The 15,146-nt window shown below is 39.6% G+C and overlaps 2 protein-coding genes across 2 annotated transcripts in view; one reads left to right on the top strand and one right to left on the bottom strand.

Annotated features, from left to right (window-relative positions):
- The window catches only part of MEIOB (meiosis specific with OB-fold), a 30,589-nt gene extending 20,758 nt beyond the window's left edge, over positions 1–9,831 (top strand). Inside the window, exons 10-14 of the mRNA XM_081132695.1 lie at positions 2,430–2,531; positions 3,091–3,244; positions 5,575–5,758; positions 6,452–6,538; positions 9,447–9,831. Of these exons, the coding sequence (XP_080988821.1) occupies positions 2,430–2,531; positions 3,091–3,244; positions 5,575–5,758; positions 6,452–6,538; positions 9,447–9,557 (638 nt within the window). The 3' untranslated portion in view covers positions 9,558–9,831. The remainder of the gene's footprint in view (positions 1–2,429; positions 2,532–3,090; positions 3,245–5,574; positions 5,759–6,451; positions 6,539–9,446) is intronic.
- A 3,519-nt stretch (positions 9,832–13,350) lies between these two features.
- On the bottom strand, positions 13,351–15,135 carry FAHD1 (fumarylacetoacetate hydrolase domain containing 1). The gene has a single exon (XM_081132702.1). It carries the CDS (start codon positions 15,053–15,055, stop codon positions 14,390–14,392), a length of 666 nt encoding a protein of 221 aa, XP_080988828.1. The 5' UTR covers positions 15,056–15,135; the 3' UTR covers positions 13,351–14,389.
- Between the last annotated feature and the right edge of the window lie 11 nt (positions 15,136–15,146).

The following is a 15,146-nucleotide window of genomic DNA, read 5'->3' as shown; positions in this document are numbered from 1 at the left end:
GTGCTGGCAGAGGCCACTGTTCCTTTGATGAGCCCTCCTTCCACAGAGCTGGCAGACGGGTACCATATCTGGGGCTCCATCAACTTGGCTCACACTGTTTGCTCCACCCTGGTGATTTCCTGAGGCCCTGTCCCACTCAACTCAGGCTCTTTCCAGTGACTTTTCCATAAGAATGGCCTGTCTTGGCTCATGCTTCGAATTTTCCTAAAATCTCTCAAACAAGCAGCATCTGGCCTCAGCAAGCCCCCATACCTCTTGTTAAGTCGCCCCAGGCTTGGCACTAGCAGTAGTCAGCCTTGGTTCACAGCTTGGCCTGGCCTGGGCACCACCAAGCCCAGCACAAGTAGTAGCCATCAGCAGATCACTTTGTAACTTGTGCCAGGTGTCCCAGGCAAAACACAGGCAGTAGCCAACCTTGGCCTGCACCTCCCTGGAGGCCCTAGAGCCAGCACACCCAGTGGACAGCTTCAGACCACATTAAAGCATCACCAGCCTACCACTTCTGCAAGGAACACACTCAAGGGGCTGACTCAGCAGGCACCAGAGCCCCACTGAAGTAAGTCCTGCTATGTGGGGTGAGCCCCAGCACAGATGATCCTCCATGGTGGTCAGAGGTCAGTGGTCAGTGGTGGCAGCCAGTCCTTGCAGCTGATTGGCCTGGGGGTAAATCCCTCCCATTGACATGCCAACAGCAATTAAGGTAAACTACAAGAAGAGGGTGTATACAGCCCCACACAGGGTGGGGGGCACCCAGTTCGGGGAAGCTGTACCATTGGGCCCTATAGGGCATCCTCTACATTATGTCTTCCAAGCCCAGGGGACATAGCAGTCTACCTAATACATAGAAACAAACACAAGGAAAATGAGGAGACAAAGAATCACCTCAAATGAAAGAACAAAACTCCAGAAAAAGAATAAAACAAAATGGAGACAAGCAATCTACTAGATGCAGAACTCAAAACACTGGTTATAAAGATGCTCCATGAACTCAGTGAGAACCTCAACAGTGTAAAGAAGAACTAGTGAGAAATGAAGGAGACACTAACTGAAATGAATAATTTACAGGGAATAACAGTGGAGTGGATGAAGCCGAGAATCAAATCAGCGATTTGGAATATAAGGGAGCAAAAAACACCCAATCAGAACAGTAAAAAGAAAAAAGAATCCAAAAAAATGAAGATAATGTAAGGAGCCTTTTGGACAACTTCAAGCATACCAACATTTGCATTGTGGGGGTACTGGAAGGACAAGAGAGAGCAAGAAATTGAAAAACTATTTGAAAAAAATAACGACAGTAAACTTCCCTAAACTGATCAAGGATTTAGACATACAAGTTCAGGAAGTGCAGAGCATCTCATATAAGATGAACCCAAAGAGGCACATACCAAGACACATCAAAATGCAAAAGTTTAAAGACAAAGAGAGAATCTTAAAAGCATCAAGAGAAAAGCAGTTAGTTACCTCAAGGGAGCTCCCATAACTGTCAGCTGATTTCTCAACAAAAATTTTGCAGGCTAAAAGGAATTGGCAAGAAATATTTGAAGTGATGAAAAGCAAGGATTTACAACCAAGGTTACTTTATTCAGCAAAACTATCATTTAGAATCAAAGGACAAATAAAGAGCTTCCTAGACAAGAAAAAGCTAACGGAGTTCATCACCACCAACCCAGTATTACATGAAATGTTAAAGGGTCTTCTTTAAGAAGAAGAAAAAAAAGATGAAGAATATGAACAATAGTCCAGCCAGTGTGGCTCAGTGGTTGAGTACCGCCTTAGGATCCAGGAGATTGAGGTTCGATTCCCAGTCAGGGCACATGCCAGGGTTTCGGGCTCAATCCCCAGTGGGGGGGGGGGTGCAGGAAGCAGCCGATCAATGACTCATCATTGATGTTTCTATCTCTCTCCCTCTTCCTTCCTCTGTCTCTAAAATCAATAAAAACATATTTTAAAAAAACCAGAAGAATAAATAAGCTATAAATATCTATGAATAAAAAACCATACATTTTTAGGACATTAAAGTTCTGTATAATGCCTTTATACTAAATAGACATGTAGAAGGAGAGAGTGGGTGAGTTTATCTTTTTGCTTAATTTCACATTTTAAAATTTTATTTGTCCCAATTCACATAACACAAATTGGTAGTAAAATATTATTTTTTTAAAAAAGCACCTCCAGCGTGCAAGAGGCAACAATCAATGGAAAAAATATCCTCAGATGAGTATTAAAAAAAAAAAGCACCTCCCGAATGGGATTGTTTTAACAGTCTATTTGTGTACTTCTCTTAGTTATGTACTCTCCTTTACATTCTTTTATTTCACTTCCTTTTATTATTAAAATGGGCAAAAGTTAAAAAAATAATTTTGCGTCATTCGCAATTATTTAAAAAGTAACCAGGTTGATTTCTAATTATTATGCATTTTCAATTTAAGAGACACCAGAAGCTAACATCTTATTGAATTTTATAAGAGAAAATAAAGAAACAAGTCCTCTGGATGATGCAATTGACAGTTATTTGAAAGAATCTATAAATTGTAAGTGACCTTTAAATATTATTTGAATTTTTAAAACTTCAAGATTGGGGCCTGTAAAGTTTTGTTTTACATAGTGAAAGGTACCATATTCTTATTCTGTAACTGCTATATTTCCAGTTTTAAAAGTAGTTTAAAACTCTTGGAACTTTCTATAACCTTTTGTCAATCTGATGAGAGCTAAAAAATTGAGTTGATTTTCTTTTTATCATTGGTTTTTAAGAATTCTTTAGATATTCTGGATATAAATCCTTTGTCTCTTTATAGATTGCTAGCATCTTCCACTGTGTAGCTCTCCTTTTCACCCCTGTAATGGCATCTTCTGATGATCATACATTCTTCATTTTAATGAAGACTAATTTCCTATTTTTTGTTATTTTTTGCTTTTATGTCCACTTATATAATCAGTTTTAATATAACAAATATAATATTTTTTCTGTTACTTAACTGAAGCTTCTACATGTTCTCATTTGAACTTTGTAGCTTTTCTATTTGGATATAATTCTTTGGAGTTCTTAGAATATATACAGAGAGAGCTATAATAACTTCTTTTTATTTTTAGTAAATACAGTAGTTGATGTCTATACAGTTGAACAAGTAAAGGTAAAAGCTTTGAAGAATGAAGGGAAAGCTGATCCTTTTTATGGCATTCTTTATGCTTACATTTCTACACTGAACATTGATGATGAAACTACAAAAGTAGTTCGAAATAGATGGTAAGCAGCCAAGTTGCTTTTAGTAAATTCATTCTTGTAAGAAAAAACAAGTATTGTTAATAAATTTTAACTTCTATAAAAGTCTAAGTTATTCTTGGACATCACAGTGGTTATACATTTGAGAGAAAATGTATAAATAAATAACCTGAAGTTTCCATGGCAAACTATTTATATGCAAAGATTATAATTGCCTTTTAAAACAAAATTAATGTACTATGTTTCTGCAGTCCTAAACTATAAAGATATGATACTGCCAGAAACTTTTAACTGAAATGGCAAGCTGTTGTTTTATAATGTATTAGAAAATAATTTTGGTTGCCACATTATAGAGCAAGTGACAGCATTAAAAACATTATTTTCAACTGTATGATGAATGATTTCCAAATACTCAGAGGACAGAATATCTACTTGCATAGAAAAGTAAACCCCAGTAAATAGTCTCATCCAAAAGATGGTTGGCAAAAAGTGTCCAAACTGTTATTGTGAAAATCTCCTTATGGGTTTTGGTAATTAAAAATTTTTGAGATAGTTCTAGGTTTAACATGGAGGTTTAGGAAATAATATGGAGAGCCCTGGCCAGTAGTTCAGTGGTTAGAGCATTGGCCCATGCACTGAAGGGTCCTGCATTTGATTCCCAGTCATGGGCTTATACCTGGGTTGCTGGTTCAATCCTGTGGGGCCACATGTGGGAAGCAACTGATCCACATGTCTCTCTCACATCAATGTTTCTCTCTCTCTCTCTCTCCCCCCTCCCTCCCTCCCTTCCATCCCCTCTAAAAAGCAATGGAAAAAATATCCTTGAGTGAGGATTAAACGAAAAAAAAAGAAAAAGAAATAATACAGAGAGAGCCCATGTGCACTTTGCTCTGTTTCCTTAATTCAATCCACTTATTTTATTCAAATTTTTCCAGATTGACATGTGCTCATTTGTGTGCATGTGTGTATATGTGTGTGTATTAAGTTCTATATAGTTTTATCACATGCATGGGTTTGTGTACCTACCACCACAGTCAAGATATTGACCTATGGATTTTTGTTTTTAAATCCTCACCTGAGGATATGTTTTTATGGATTTTGAGAGAGAGAGAGAAACATCAATGTGAGAGAGAAACCTTGATTGGTTGCCTCCTGTACATGACCCGACAGGGGATTGAACCAGCAACCTAGGTATGTGTCCTGACAGGGAATCGAACCTACGACTTTGGTGTACAGGACAATGCTCCAACCAACTAAGCCACCTGGCCAGGGCTGGATTTTTTTTATTTTGATAGAGAGAGACGGAAGGAGAGAGAGATAGAGAAAGAGAGATCCAGTTGTTCCACTTATTTATTATGCATTCCTGATCAAACGCACAACCTTGGTGTATGGGGAGGATGCTCTAACCAACTGAGCTACCAGGCCAGGGCAGTTGATCAATGGGTTTTTAAAACATTTTATGATTTGGTATTAAAGTTTAAAAAACGAATGTAGAGGCTACTGTGTAAGGCAGGTATTCACTTTTTGAAAAATATTTTTCACAAATTTAAATAATTTTTGTCTCATTTTCCTACATCTTTAGTATTGATATGTGAAGAAAAGCATCTAAAATTTACTTTAAAAGTGATCTGTGGCTAGATAAGAAACTACTATCTTCAGATCACTCTCTCTTCTTCAGAAATGTGAATCAGTCCTTTCCAAATTGGCTAAAGTAGGACCTGCTTCAAAAATATGAAATAGCATGTAATTGCCAATTAAAGAGAGGCGAATGTGTCACTAGCAGTACTAACAGCATTTAGGGTGTGAACCTGCCCAACCCTAGGGCTTTTCTGTAGGTGTGAAGAAGACATAATGCAATACCATCAAGTGAGCGTCTGTGGAACCTAGGCTTTCTAGGCGCAAGACGCGATTCCTGCCCTTAGAGCACCGAACCAGGGAGATAAGATGGACATACCTGCAATAACAAGAAATAGGGTGTGACAAGATACAGTGAGTGCTGAAGGACAAATTCTGCAGCTATGCAGAGAAGGGAAGGGGTGGAGGCTGGGGGGCAGGAAAGGAAGGCCCCAGGAGGGAAGTGAGCCTGGGCAGCATCCAGCACTGGAAGGTAGGGAGCCGGGCAGTGAGCTTACTATCCCAGTTTCAGATGAATCGCAAATACTGAAAATGAGACTGAGAACACGTGTTGTATTCTTTCTTGTAATTTTGTATGTCTGTCTTGTATCCTGCGCAGTGCTGAGCATTCTGAAATTACTCACTCTGATTTAGACTTCTAAGTGATAATTCTTCTGCTAGAAAGCAGATTTGTCACTTAGGGCCTTCACATTTTATCATTGTCCTTTGTTTCTTTTCAGTTCAGGCTGTGGTTACATTGTAAATGAAGCATCCAGCATTTGTACAACTTGCAACAAAGATTCTTCGAAGTTTAAATCTGTTTTTCTCAGCTTCGATATGCTAATTGATGTTACAGATCACACAGGTACCCTCCATTCCTGTAATCTCACAGGAAGTGTTGCTGAGGAGACTTTGGGCTGCACGGTAAATACAAAAAGGAAACCATGTTTAGAAATATTTCCAAATTAGATTCTCTTCCTCCAAAATATAGGTTGTTTTGGTGGACATTTGATAGAAATGAATTTATTAATAAAAAAGTCTGTGAAAAAAATCAACCTTGATTTAAACATACATTGCTTTCTTTAATGAACAAATAATTACATGTTGTATATTGAAATTATAGCTAATATTAGGAATAACGGCACAGGCCCTGGACCATAGTGGAGAATAAACAAGACATTTATATAGTCAAGTAACAATGGGTAAAACAACACTTTGAAGGTGGCTGCTCTTCCAGAAGGAGGGATCAGCAGTATTTCACATATGCAGCTGTATAAAGTCAGCCACGAGTGTTCTCCATCTGCCGCTATAGGACAGCAGCAGCCTCTTAGAGGTTTTAGATTGTGCACTTGATGATAAGCACTTGTTTTTTTTATTGTTAAAACCAGCTCCTAAAGTTAACCATTAAACCTCAGTTCCAAGTGATTTCCAGTTTGTCAAGGGGGAGTTTTCAGTACCAAGCCAACGATTAGCTTCACAGATTCAGATTAGAGCAGGTCTCTGGTCTTATCTCCTCCATCAAGAAAATTGAGCTGTAATTACTGTGAATAAAATTCCACTTCTAGGAGCAAATACTTTGGAAATATTTGTTTGATTTTTTTTTTTTTTTTAAACCAGGTAAATGAGTTTCTGGCAATGACGGATGAACAGAAAACAGCATTAAAGTGGCAGTTTCTTTTGGAAAGAAGCAAAATTTATTTAAAAGTTAGTATATTTTACAGTACTATGTTATTCTATAAATTCAAGCAAAAAAAAATCCTAGAGTGTGACCTAATAAATTAGGAAATTTATTATTTTAATAATACCCAGACCTAGCTGGTTTGGCTCAATGGTAAGAGCATTGGCCCGAGGACTGAAGGGTCCTGGGTTCAATTCCCACCAAGGGCACATACCTCGGTTCCCCGGCTCTGGTTGGAGCGAGTGCGGGAGGAAACCAATCAATGTGTCTCTCTCACATCGATGTTTCTCTCTCTCTCTCCCTCTTCCACTCTCTCTGGAAAGCAATGGAAAAAATATCCTCAGGTGAGGATTAAAAAAAAAAAATTATGCCCAATTCCCAGATGTGCAGAAAGATTTGGCTACTGTAGAAACAATGGAAGTAACTGTTTTTTTTTTTTTCCACATAGCATAAAGTAATTACAAATGGCACCAAACAAATAGGTGAACAACAAAAAATATCCAGTAATGTTAACTCCAAGACTAGGCACCTGGCTTTAGAGTCAAGCTGGGTCTCCCCCACCCCTGCAACCCACATGGCAATCTCCTCACCACAGTGAGCAGGATACAATGGCATATAGTTAAATACTTAGATGCTGGGGTGAGACAGACTCAGGTAAGAATCCCAATTCCACCGTTCTTCAGCCTGTGTGATCCTGGGGAGGTTAATTAACTTCTCTAAGCCTCTAAAATTCTGTGATCCTACAACTCTGATCAGACTCCCACAGCACTAGCAACACTATGGCGTTGGAGGATCATAGAATCTTAGTGTTAAAGGTGTAAAAAGGGGAGTGAGACAAACTCCCCTTGTTTTGCAAATGAGGAAAATGGGACCAAAAAATGTTGCCACTAGCCCCAAGTCACAGGTGAGAGAGGGCTACTGCGTACCTTATTCCTCTCCTCCCTTTGTTCTCAAATGTTTTCTCCTTTACATTCTTAACAGTTTTGAAGCTCTTGTTTAAATGAGTTATATTGTTTGCATTTACTGTATTAGAACTTAACATTGAGAAAAATTTAAAACATACTTATGAGTATGCATTTCATTAGCTGTAGTGATATCATCTCATGTGACGTAGTCTCAAGAAAACTGTAGTGTGTTCTGGTAAAAGAATGAGAATAAAAGAGGCAAGTAGCATCTTAGTATTATTAGGAAAATAGTTGTGATCTCATGGATACACTGACAGAGTCTTTGAGAATACTGCATCACTCCATCTCAGGCTCATAAGTGGGTTTTTCCATTTTCCAGTGTCTCCCTTCCCTTCTGGCCTCAACTATATCTGAATAGGTTTCAGACATGGAGTCACCATGGTTTCACCAATATTTCTAGGACCTTGGTTCAAGGATTCTTCATTACTAGCTGAAGGGGGAAGTTACAGTAATACACTGTACCTCTTCCACCTTAGACATAACTACTGTCTATTCCCAAATCAGAATATATTCAGATCCTGACCAACTTTATTTTTCCTCCAGACCACTTGCTAATGAGCTTGATCAATTTAAATATATGGCAACTTATTTATAGTTTTCCTAACTTGACTCAAATATAACAAATTGCTCTCAAGTAAAGGGACATTGTACCTTTCCAAGTAATATGTTAAAAAGATTTTTAAGTCAGGTTTAACAAAAATTTTAAGCAGATATAAATGATTATATCACAAAATGTAGTAAAGATCATGAGAATCAAATACAGTTTCAATTGTTATAAATCAGTTAAAATAGAACATTTAATTTTAAAAGTAAGAACTTAACTTGCTCTGCTAATATAATAAAAACAAAGTATTCTATGTAGATTGGACACTTTATATTTTTATCATTTTTCAATTAAAAACAATGACTACTTAAAGTGTTTCTCTTGGAGGGATTTCAAAGTGAGGTGTTCATTTTAATGTTTCAAATCACATGGTGATATTAGACTTAAAATAGTCTTGTAAGCCTGATACTAGTGTTAAAGAATCTTTCCCAAAAGGGTAAAACCATGACTCTCATACAAAAATAAAATAAACACATGTCAAAGATTTAATTTAATTCATTAATTAATAAAGGAACCAAGAAGGTATTTTTTAAAAAATGAGTTCAAAGTAGAATTGGAAGAATAGACACATGGGCAGACAATCAGGAATGCTGAAATGAGTTGGTTTACAGATGCAAAACTGGCCTCTTCCCCATTACAGAATCAGTTGCATCTTCACCCAGACAGAATTCACTTGGATTTCCTTGAGCAACAGCCTCTGTATCACTATCAGTTTTTTACTACCTACAGCCAATGCAATGAAAGGCGCAGACCATTGTGGACTCACATGAAGGTGCGCTGGCCAACACCAGACCACGGAGGAGCATTCCCCTGAAAGATGCCCACTTATCTTTACTGCACATTTCAAAGTCTTCCACAGTGTTTCCTGACATTATTACATTTTTTCCTATTACTCTTTGAAATTAAAATGGCTAGAGTGTCCTTTCACTCTATATTAAATAAAATGTTGGTGAAAGTGCTTGGTTAATTGTAAAAATTAAGACATTATTAATAAACGTCATCATCATATTCCTGTAGTCTAACAGATTATGTTACTACTCCAGGCTAAAGTCTATTACAACTGGGAGTTAAAACACACTTTAAGCCCTTTTTTCCTACATATTGGATTTGAAATCCCAACTTGCCTACCAGGGAGAAATATTATGAAAAAATAACATGGATTTTTACAAAAGCCAGATCTGTAAGTTCTCTACTGAACTCTGCCTGAGATTTGAACTCTTTTTGTCTTAGAACTTTGACATGTTAACATCTGTAAGCAAAACTCACTGCAGTTCGCTACTGCATTCTCTGCTCTGGTCATTGGTTTTCTATTTTATACACATGGTGATTTTTAAAACTAACTCTCTCTCTCTTTTCTTCCTACAGTTTTTTTTATCAGACAGAGCAAGGGGTGGATTGAGGATGAGTGTGCTCTCATGTAAGCTTGCAGATCCTGTTGAGGCAAGTAGGAACTTGTCTGGACAAGGAAATATTTAAACCAGATATCATTGTAAACTCTGGAAAAGAATATGAGTTTTAACTTCCCTTAAAGTGAGAAATGAATTTGAAAATTATGGATGAAATTGTATTTTATCCAAATGTGGTAAAAATGTTTCTATAAGTTGTTATGTTTCCTCCTGGAGTTGGTTTGGGGCTACATCTCAAATATCTATCTCACCTGAGCTCAATTCTTAGACCATTTCTACCGCCTTTGCCCTCTCTCTTCCCAAGTTGGAAAATGTTTGCATGAATAATAAAAAAATTTAATCTTTCTCACAGATTGATTTCTTCAGCCCCTTCCCTCTTTGTCTTATTTCCCCGAGAAAGATCAGAACCTCTAAAAACAATTTACCTAGAGCTTGGCAATAGCTGGCTGCTTTCCTGGAGCTGAAAGAGTCCAGACGAGAGGCCCTCTCAGGGCCAGGTGGGAACAGCAGAAATCTGTGGGCAGTGTTGTACAACGGCTTTAAACACCATAGAGCTTTGCAAATCCCTTGCCTTCTCTAATGATCCATTGGAGCTACCCAGTGCTTGTGAAGGCTTGCTGACTCAGGGTTGTCATTTATGAGTCTAAATCAACTGGGAGGAGACCGACTTCCCAAGTTCTATGAGCTATGCCAGGCCTTGGGAACTTGGAGGGTGGGAGGCCTGCTTGGAGAGAAGGACAACAGTCTCCCTTCTACTCCAGTCATCCTTGCAGGAGCCCCAAAGCACTCTCCTCAGCTCCACACCATTCTGAGTTACTTGCTTCAGTGCACAGGCCCACCAACACGGTCAGCGCTGATTCACAGTCAGGAAGGTTTGGCCAACATTTTTGGGTCTGGCACTGCAGAAGGCTACACTTCACCCACCATAGGAGTGAACACAAAAGGAAAAAGTATATGAAACTTTTTTATAAGGCTGGTGTTGGGAGATAAACTTACCTTGTCAGTAACGTTTTCTCTGGCTTTTACCATAGGCAGCCATGGAGGAGGGAGTATGTCCAAACTGTGGTAATAAGCAGGATAATGAAGGATTTGACCTAGTTGTGCAAACAGCAAGAGTGCCCAATGAGCTTCCTTTCTTTCTCCCTTGGGGTGGGAAATGGGTGTGTTAAGCAAGGTGAATGGGGAGGGTGGACAGGGAAGGAAGGAGGGAAAGTGGTGGAGGGTCGAGGACGATGTCCTGCCCATGCAAACGTGTGTGTGTGCGTGTGTGTGTGTGTGTGTGTGTGTGTGTGTGTGTGTGTGTGGTCGGGGAGGAGAGAGAAGCGAAGACACCCACTGGCAGCCACAGTCACATCCTTTGTTAGTTAAGCAAGAGTGAGTGTTCAAGGGCACAGGAGATGAGGAAGGACAACTGGTCCAGATGGTGTGTCAGGAGCTGCTGTGCCAGACCTCCTGGTGCACTGGACTCTCGTAGCAGGTCCCAATGTACCGATGCTTAGGCCAAGGGCGCTAGAACCAACTGTCTGGGCTCCTACAGTCCATGGGCCTCAGCTGCTCTGGCTCTTTCACCACTGACTTTAACTGCCTAATACATGTCTTAACATGGGCATTCTTAAAGTAGCTGGGTGCATATGCAGTAACCAGTGATCCCCAGCAACAGAACCCTAGAGCCCCTGACTGACCTCCTCACTGCTACCTTGGTGACTTCGCAGTGTGACATTTAACTAGTGAAAGATCCCATTCCTGCTGCTGGAGGGGCACCCAACTGCTTATTTCCTCTGATGACATAGGAATCTACAGGGTTAGGTGTCAGGCCACACTGAATCACAGATGTTGATTTGAAGTTTAACTTACACATTTTGAAATGAAGGATACAAGTTGGTTTATATCTAAAATTTGCTCGTAGATTAGCCAGAATGCAGGTACTCAAAAAAGTGAAAGAAGCACCCACCCCATCAACACAAAATCTACAGCTCCCTGTCTGGGATCTCCATTTCCCTGCTGTTCTCTGGGAGCTGTTTTTCCTGGTCCTAGTGTATTTTTATATACAAGTTCTACATTATTTTATAAAAATAGTTTGGTGATGATGTAATGTTTCCTAATCTTCTATTAGTGGTTCATTTCAATATTATTTTCCTTCCCTAATTCAGCTTTGGTGAGTTTTTTTATTCAATACGCTGCACGTGGCAGAAACATGATATATATTTGTCCATTTATTACTCATCTTGAGGAACCCTGGGGTTGTTTTTGCTTTTAAATATTTTTATTATAAAATATTATTCATTGTAGAAAAATTAGAAAATACTAGCTAACAAATAAAAAGGAAAGCCCATAATCTCCCATCTCATTTTTTAACTGACAGGTAATAAATGCTTTTCTTGTATATATGATTTTTTGTTTTTTATTGTGATAAAATATACATCACATATAATTTAACCATTTTAACTATTTTTAAGTGTACAGTGGCGGCACATTCACAATGTTGTGCAACCATCACCACTACCCATTTCCAGAACTTTTTCATCATTCCAAATTGAAACTCTGTACCTATTATATAATAACTCCCCGTTTCCACTCCCCCAGTCCCTGCCAACCTCTAATCTGCTTCGTCTCTATGAGGGTACATGACTGAAGAGTCAGCCAATAAAAGTGGTTATGAAAATCTATATTCACTAATCTGGAAAGATGTTCTTGGTATATTAAGTGAATGCAGAATACTCATTTTTTATAAAAGCCCACTGAGCACTTTTTTAAAGTGCAGAAGAACAGATAGGAAGCCATATATTCTGTATGGACTAATATGTTATGGAATAATTTTAAGTGTGGTAATGGTATTGTGGCTATATAGAAGAATGTCCTCATTCTTAGAAAATGCATGCTGAAAGGGTAGAGTGTTTCTGCAACCCACTTCCAATTTTCCTATGTATGTATGTGTGTGTGTGCATATATATATATATATATAATTTTTACAAAAGGGTCTGGGATACACAAAAGGTACACAAAGCATATGTACTAGACTGCTACTCTGACCAGAATACTCAGAATACTTCTACTTGTTAATGCAAAAAGTCAAACCACAAAACAGTTCTCTTGACAGCACAGTTGTTTGAAAGAAACAAGTATTTCATTGCAAGCAAAAGTACACACACACACACACACACACACACACATATACACTCTAGTGAAGGGTATATGGAGTTTCTTGTATTAGTCTTTCAACTTTTTAGGAGGTTTAAAATTCAAAATAAAAAGTTGGGGGAAAATGTACCTTCTAGGTGCTAGGATTACTCTGTTTACCAACACCAGGATTTGTGGGAGATGGTGAGTCTTTCAGTTTTTGATCCCTGCAGCCAAGGACTTTGTGTGCTACACCTGCAAATGCTGTTGTCAGCTGTTTGTGACAAAGCTTGTGAACCACTGTGATGAACACTGACCTCAGGAACACTGTACACACTCTGGGTGCTGGCTTGTGCCACCCAAGGGAGCTATATGTGAACAGTGCTCCTGCGTCATATCTTTAGCTGGCTTTCAAGTCTGTCAGTTTGGAAGACTTGGCTCAGCTGAAACTTGTATTTGCTGACTGGACCAATACACTTTCAATCTGAGCACACCCTTGATTCAACTCTTCTTATGGGAACCTAGCCAAAAGAAATAACAAGGGTGCTGATTCTACTAGCAAATAATTAGAAACAATCTCGATGGCCAAAAATGAAGGACTGACTTCAGAATCTTACGCAGTCACTGAAAATAGTACTGCAGAAATGTGCAGACTAACACGGATAGTCATGACATATGGTGAAAAAACTAGGTTATAGAATTGTGTGGTATGAGCAAAATAATGGTACAAGTTACATCTAGATTTGGAAGAATTAGTATGTATTTTTTCTCCACAATTTGGCAAAAAGGTATCAAAATTTTAGAAGGCAAACCGTTTATTTATTTATTTTTTAAAAATACACTTTTATTGATTTCATAGGACAGGAGAGGGAGGGAGCAGGTTAAAGCACAAGTAGCACTCCTAGGCAACTCGACTTCCCTGAAGCCTTATTTCTAGTCAGGAAGTAGAGATGCTGATGAACTCTGTTAATAAAGCACAGTGCTCACCAGGCCAAAGGTCAGTGTGACCAAGGTCTGAAGCTCCTTAATAAGGAGGTATCCCTCCTAGCCACTATTAGGAGAAGGAAATACACTTTTAGGCCACACAAAAATCAGCATATTTATTTGGAAATGAGAGTTTCAAAATTATCTCTTAAACTCAGAATCTATGAGCCAGGGTACAAACGAGTGAAGTCGTCATTCATTGTTAACTTATTAAATAAAATTTTAAATTAACTGGTTATGTGGAGTAGTGTTTTTCCCCATTTCATAAGAATCATTTGGAGTGCTGGAGGTTAATTCTGCTAATTAATACAGTGGGCCTGGTATGGGCCAGTCATTTGGAAATCCTTTTTTATAAATACCTCCAGATGACCGTCATGATTAAAGAAATGTGGGAAACACTGATTTGAAACATACTTTTCAACTTCCTTTGCAGATTTTACTTATTGAACTACAGATCCCAGAATGACTCACTGAAAAGTCTTATCCAGTCCAGTTTTAGGAAAGGAAAGTAAGTCTTCTGAACATTTCATGCCTTGTTGGAGGCATCACAAATACTTTATTCTGTTTGTTTCCTAGAAGACAGACAGGCATTCTTTTCTCCTTTCCGTTTCCGACCCAGCTCTTCCAGATCATGTTTTTTCATGGAGTTCCCATCTTCATGAGTTGAGGCATAGCAATCCAATCAAATCATCTTTAAAAGTTGGTTTCTTATTAAAGGACTGTCACTTTTAATAACCTTTGCTTGCTTCAGTCCAGCTCCCTTCTCTTCTGAAACTTAGTAAGTTCGGAGGCTTTGTAGACTCAATCATCTGGCCTTTCCACCTTAAATCTCATACTGACGACTCCGTGTATACCAGCTTGGATTTCATCGTTTACTTTAACAGGGCCAACACCCTTTGGCGTCCCGGTCAAAATAATATCTCCTTCTTCCAAGGCCATTATCTTAGAAACGTAGCTGATGATGTAGGGGATGGTAAAGATCATGGAAGATGTCTCACCTTCCTGCCTGAGTTCCCCATTGACCTTGAGCCAGAGCTTCAGGTTGTGAGGGTCAGGGACCTTCTCTTTGGGCACGAACGCGCTGACCGGGCAGGAGGTTGTGAAGCTCTTGGCCAGAGTCCAGGGCAGCCCCTTCTTTTTGCACTCGTCCTGCACGTCCCTGGCGGTCATGTCCAGGCAGAGAGCATAGCCGGCCACGTAGTCCATGGCCTCCGCCTCCGGGACTGCACGGCCGCGCTTGCCCATCACCACGCCCAGCTCGAGCTCGTGGTGCAGGTTGCGGCTGTAGGTGGGCATGAGGATGGGCGAGCCCTCGGGGGCATAAGCGGTGGACGGCTTCAAGAAGAGCACCGGCTCGCTCGGTACCGCGCTCTGCATCTCCTTGGCGTGGTCCGCGTAGTTCCTGCCCACGCACACGATGTTCTTCCCCCACTCCCAGAAGCGGGACAGCGGCCTTGAGGCCGCCATGGCTCCTGCCAAAGCCCCTAGAGTTACTAGGATTCAGTCGCGGGCCCGGCCCCTGACGCCTACAGCTACCGCGAGAGGACGAACTATCTCG

This window comes from Miniopterus schreibersii (assembly GCF_964146895.1).
Source record: "Miniopterus schreibersii genome assembly, chromosome: 3".
Lineage (NCBI taxonomy): Eukaryota > Metazoa > Chordata > Mammalia > Chiroptera > Miniopteridae > Miniopterus > Miniopterus schreibersii.
This window is presented reverse-complemented; position numbering and strand designations above follow the sequence as displayed.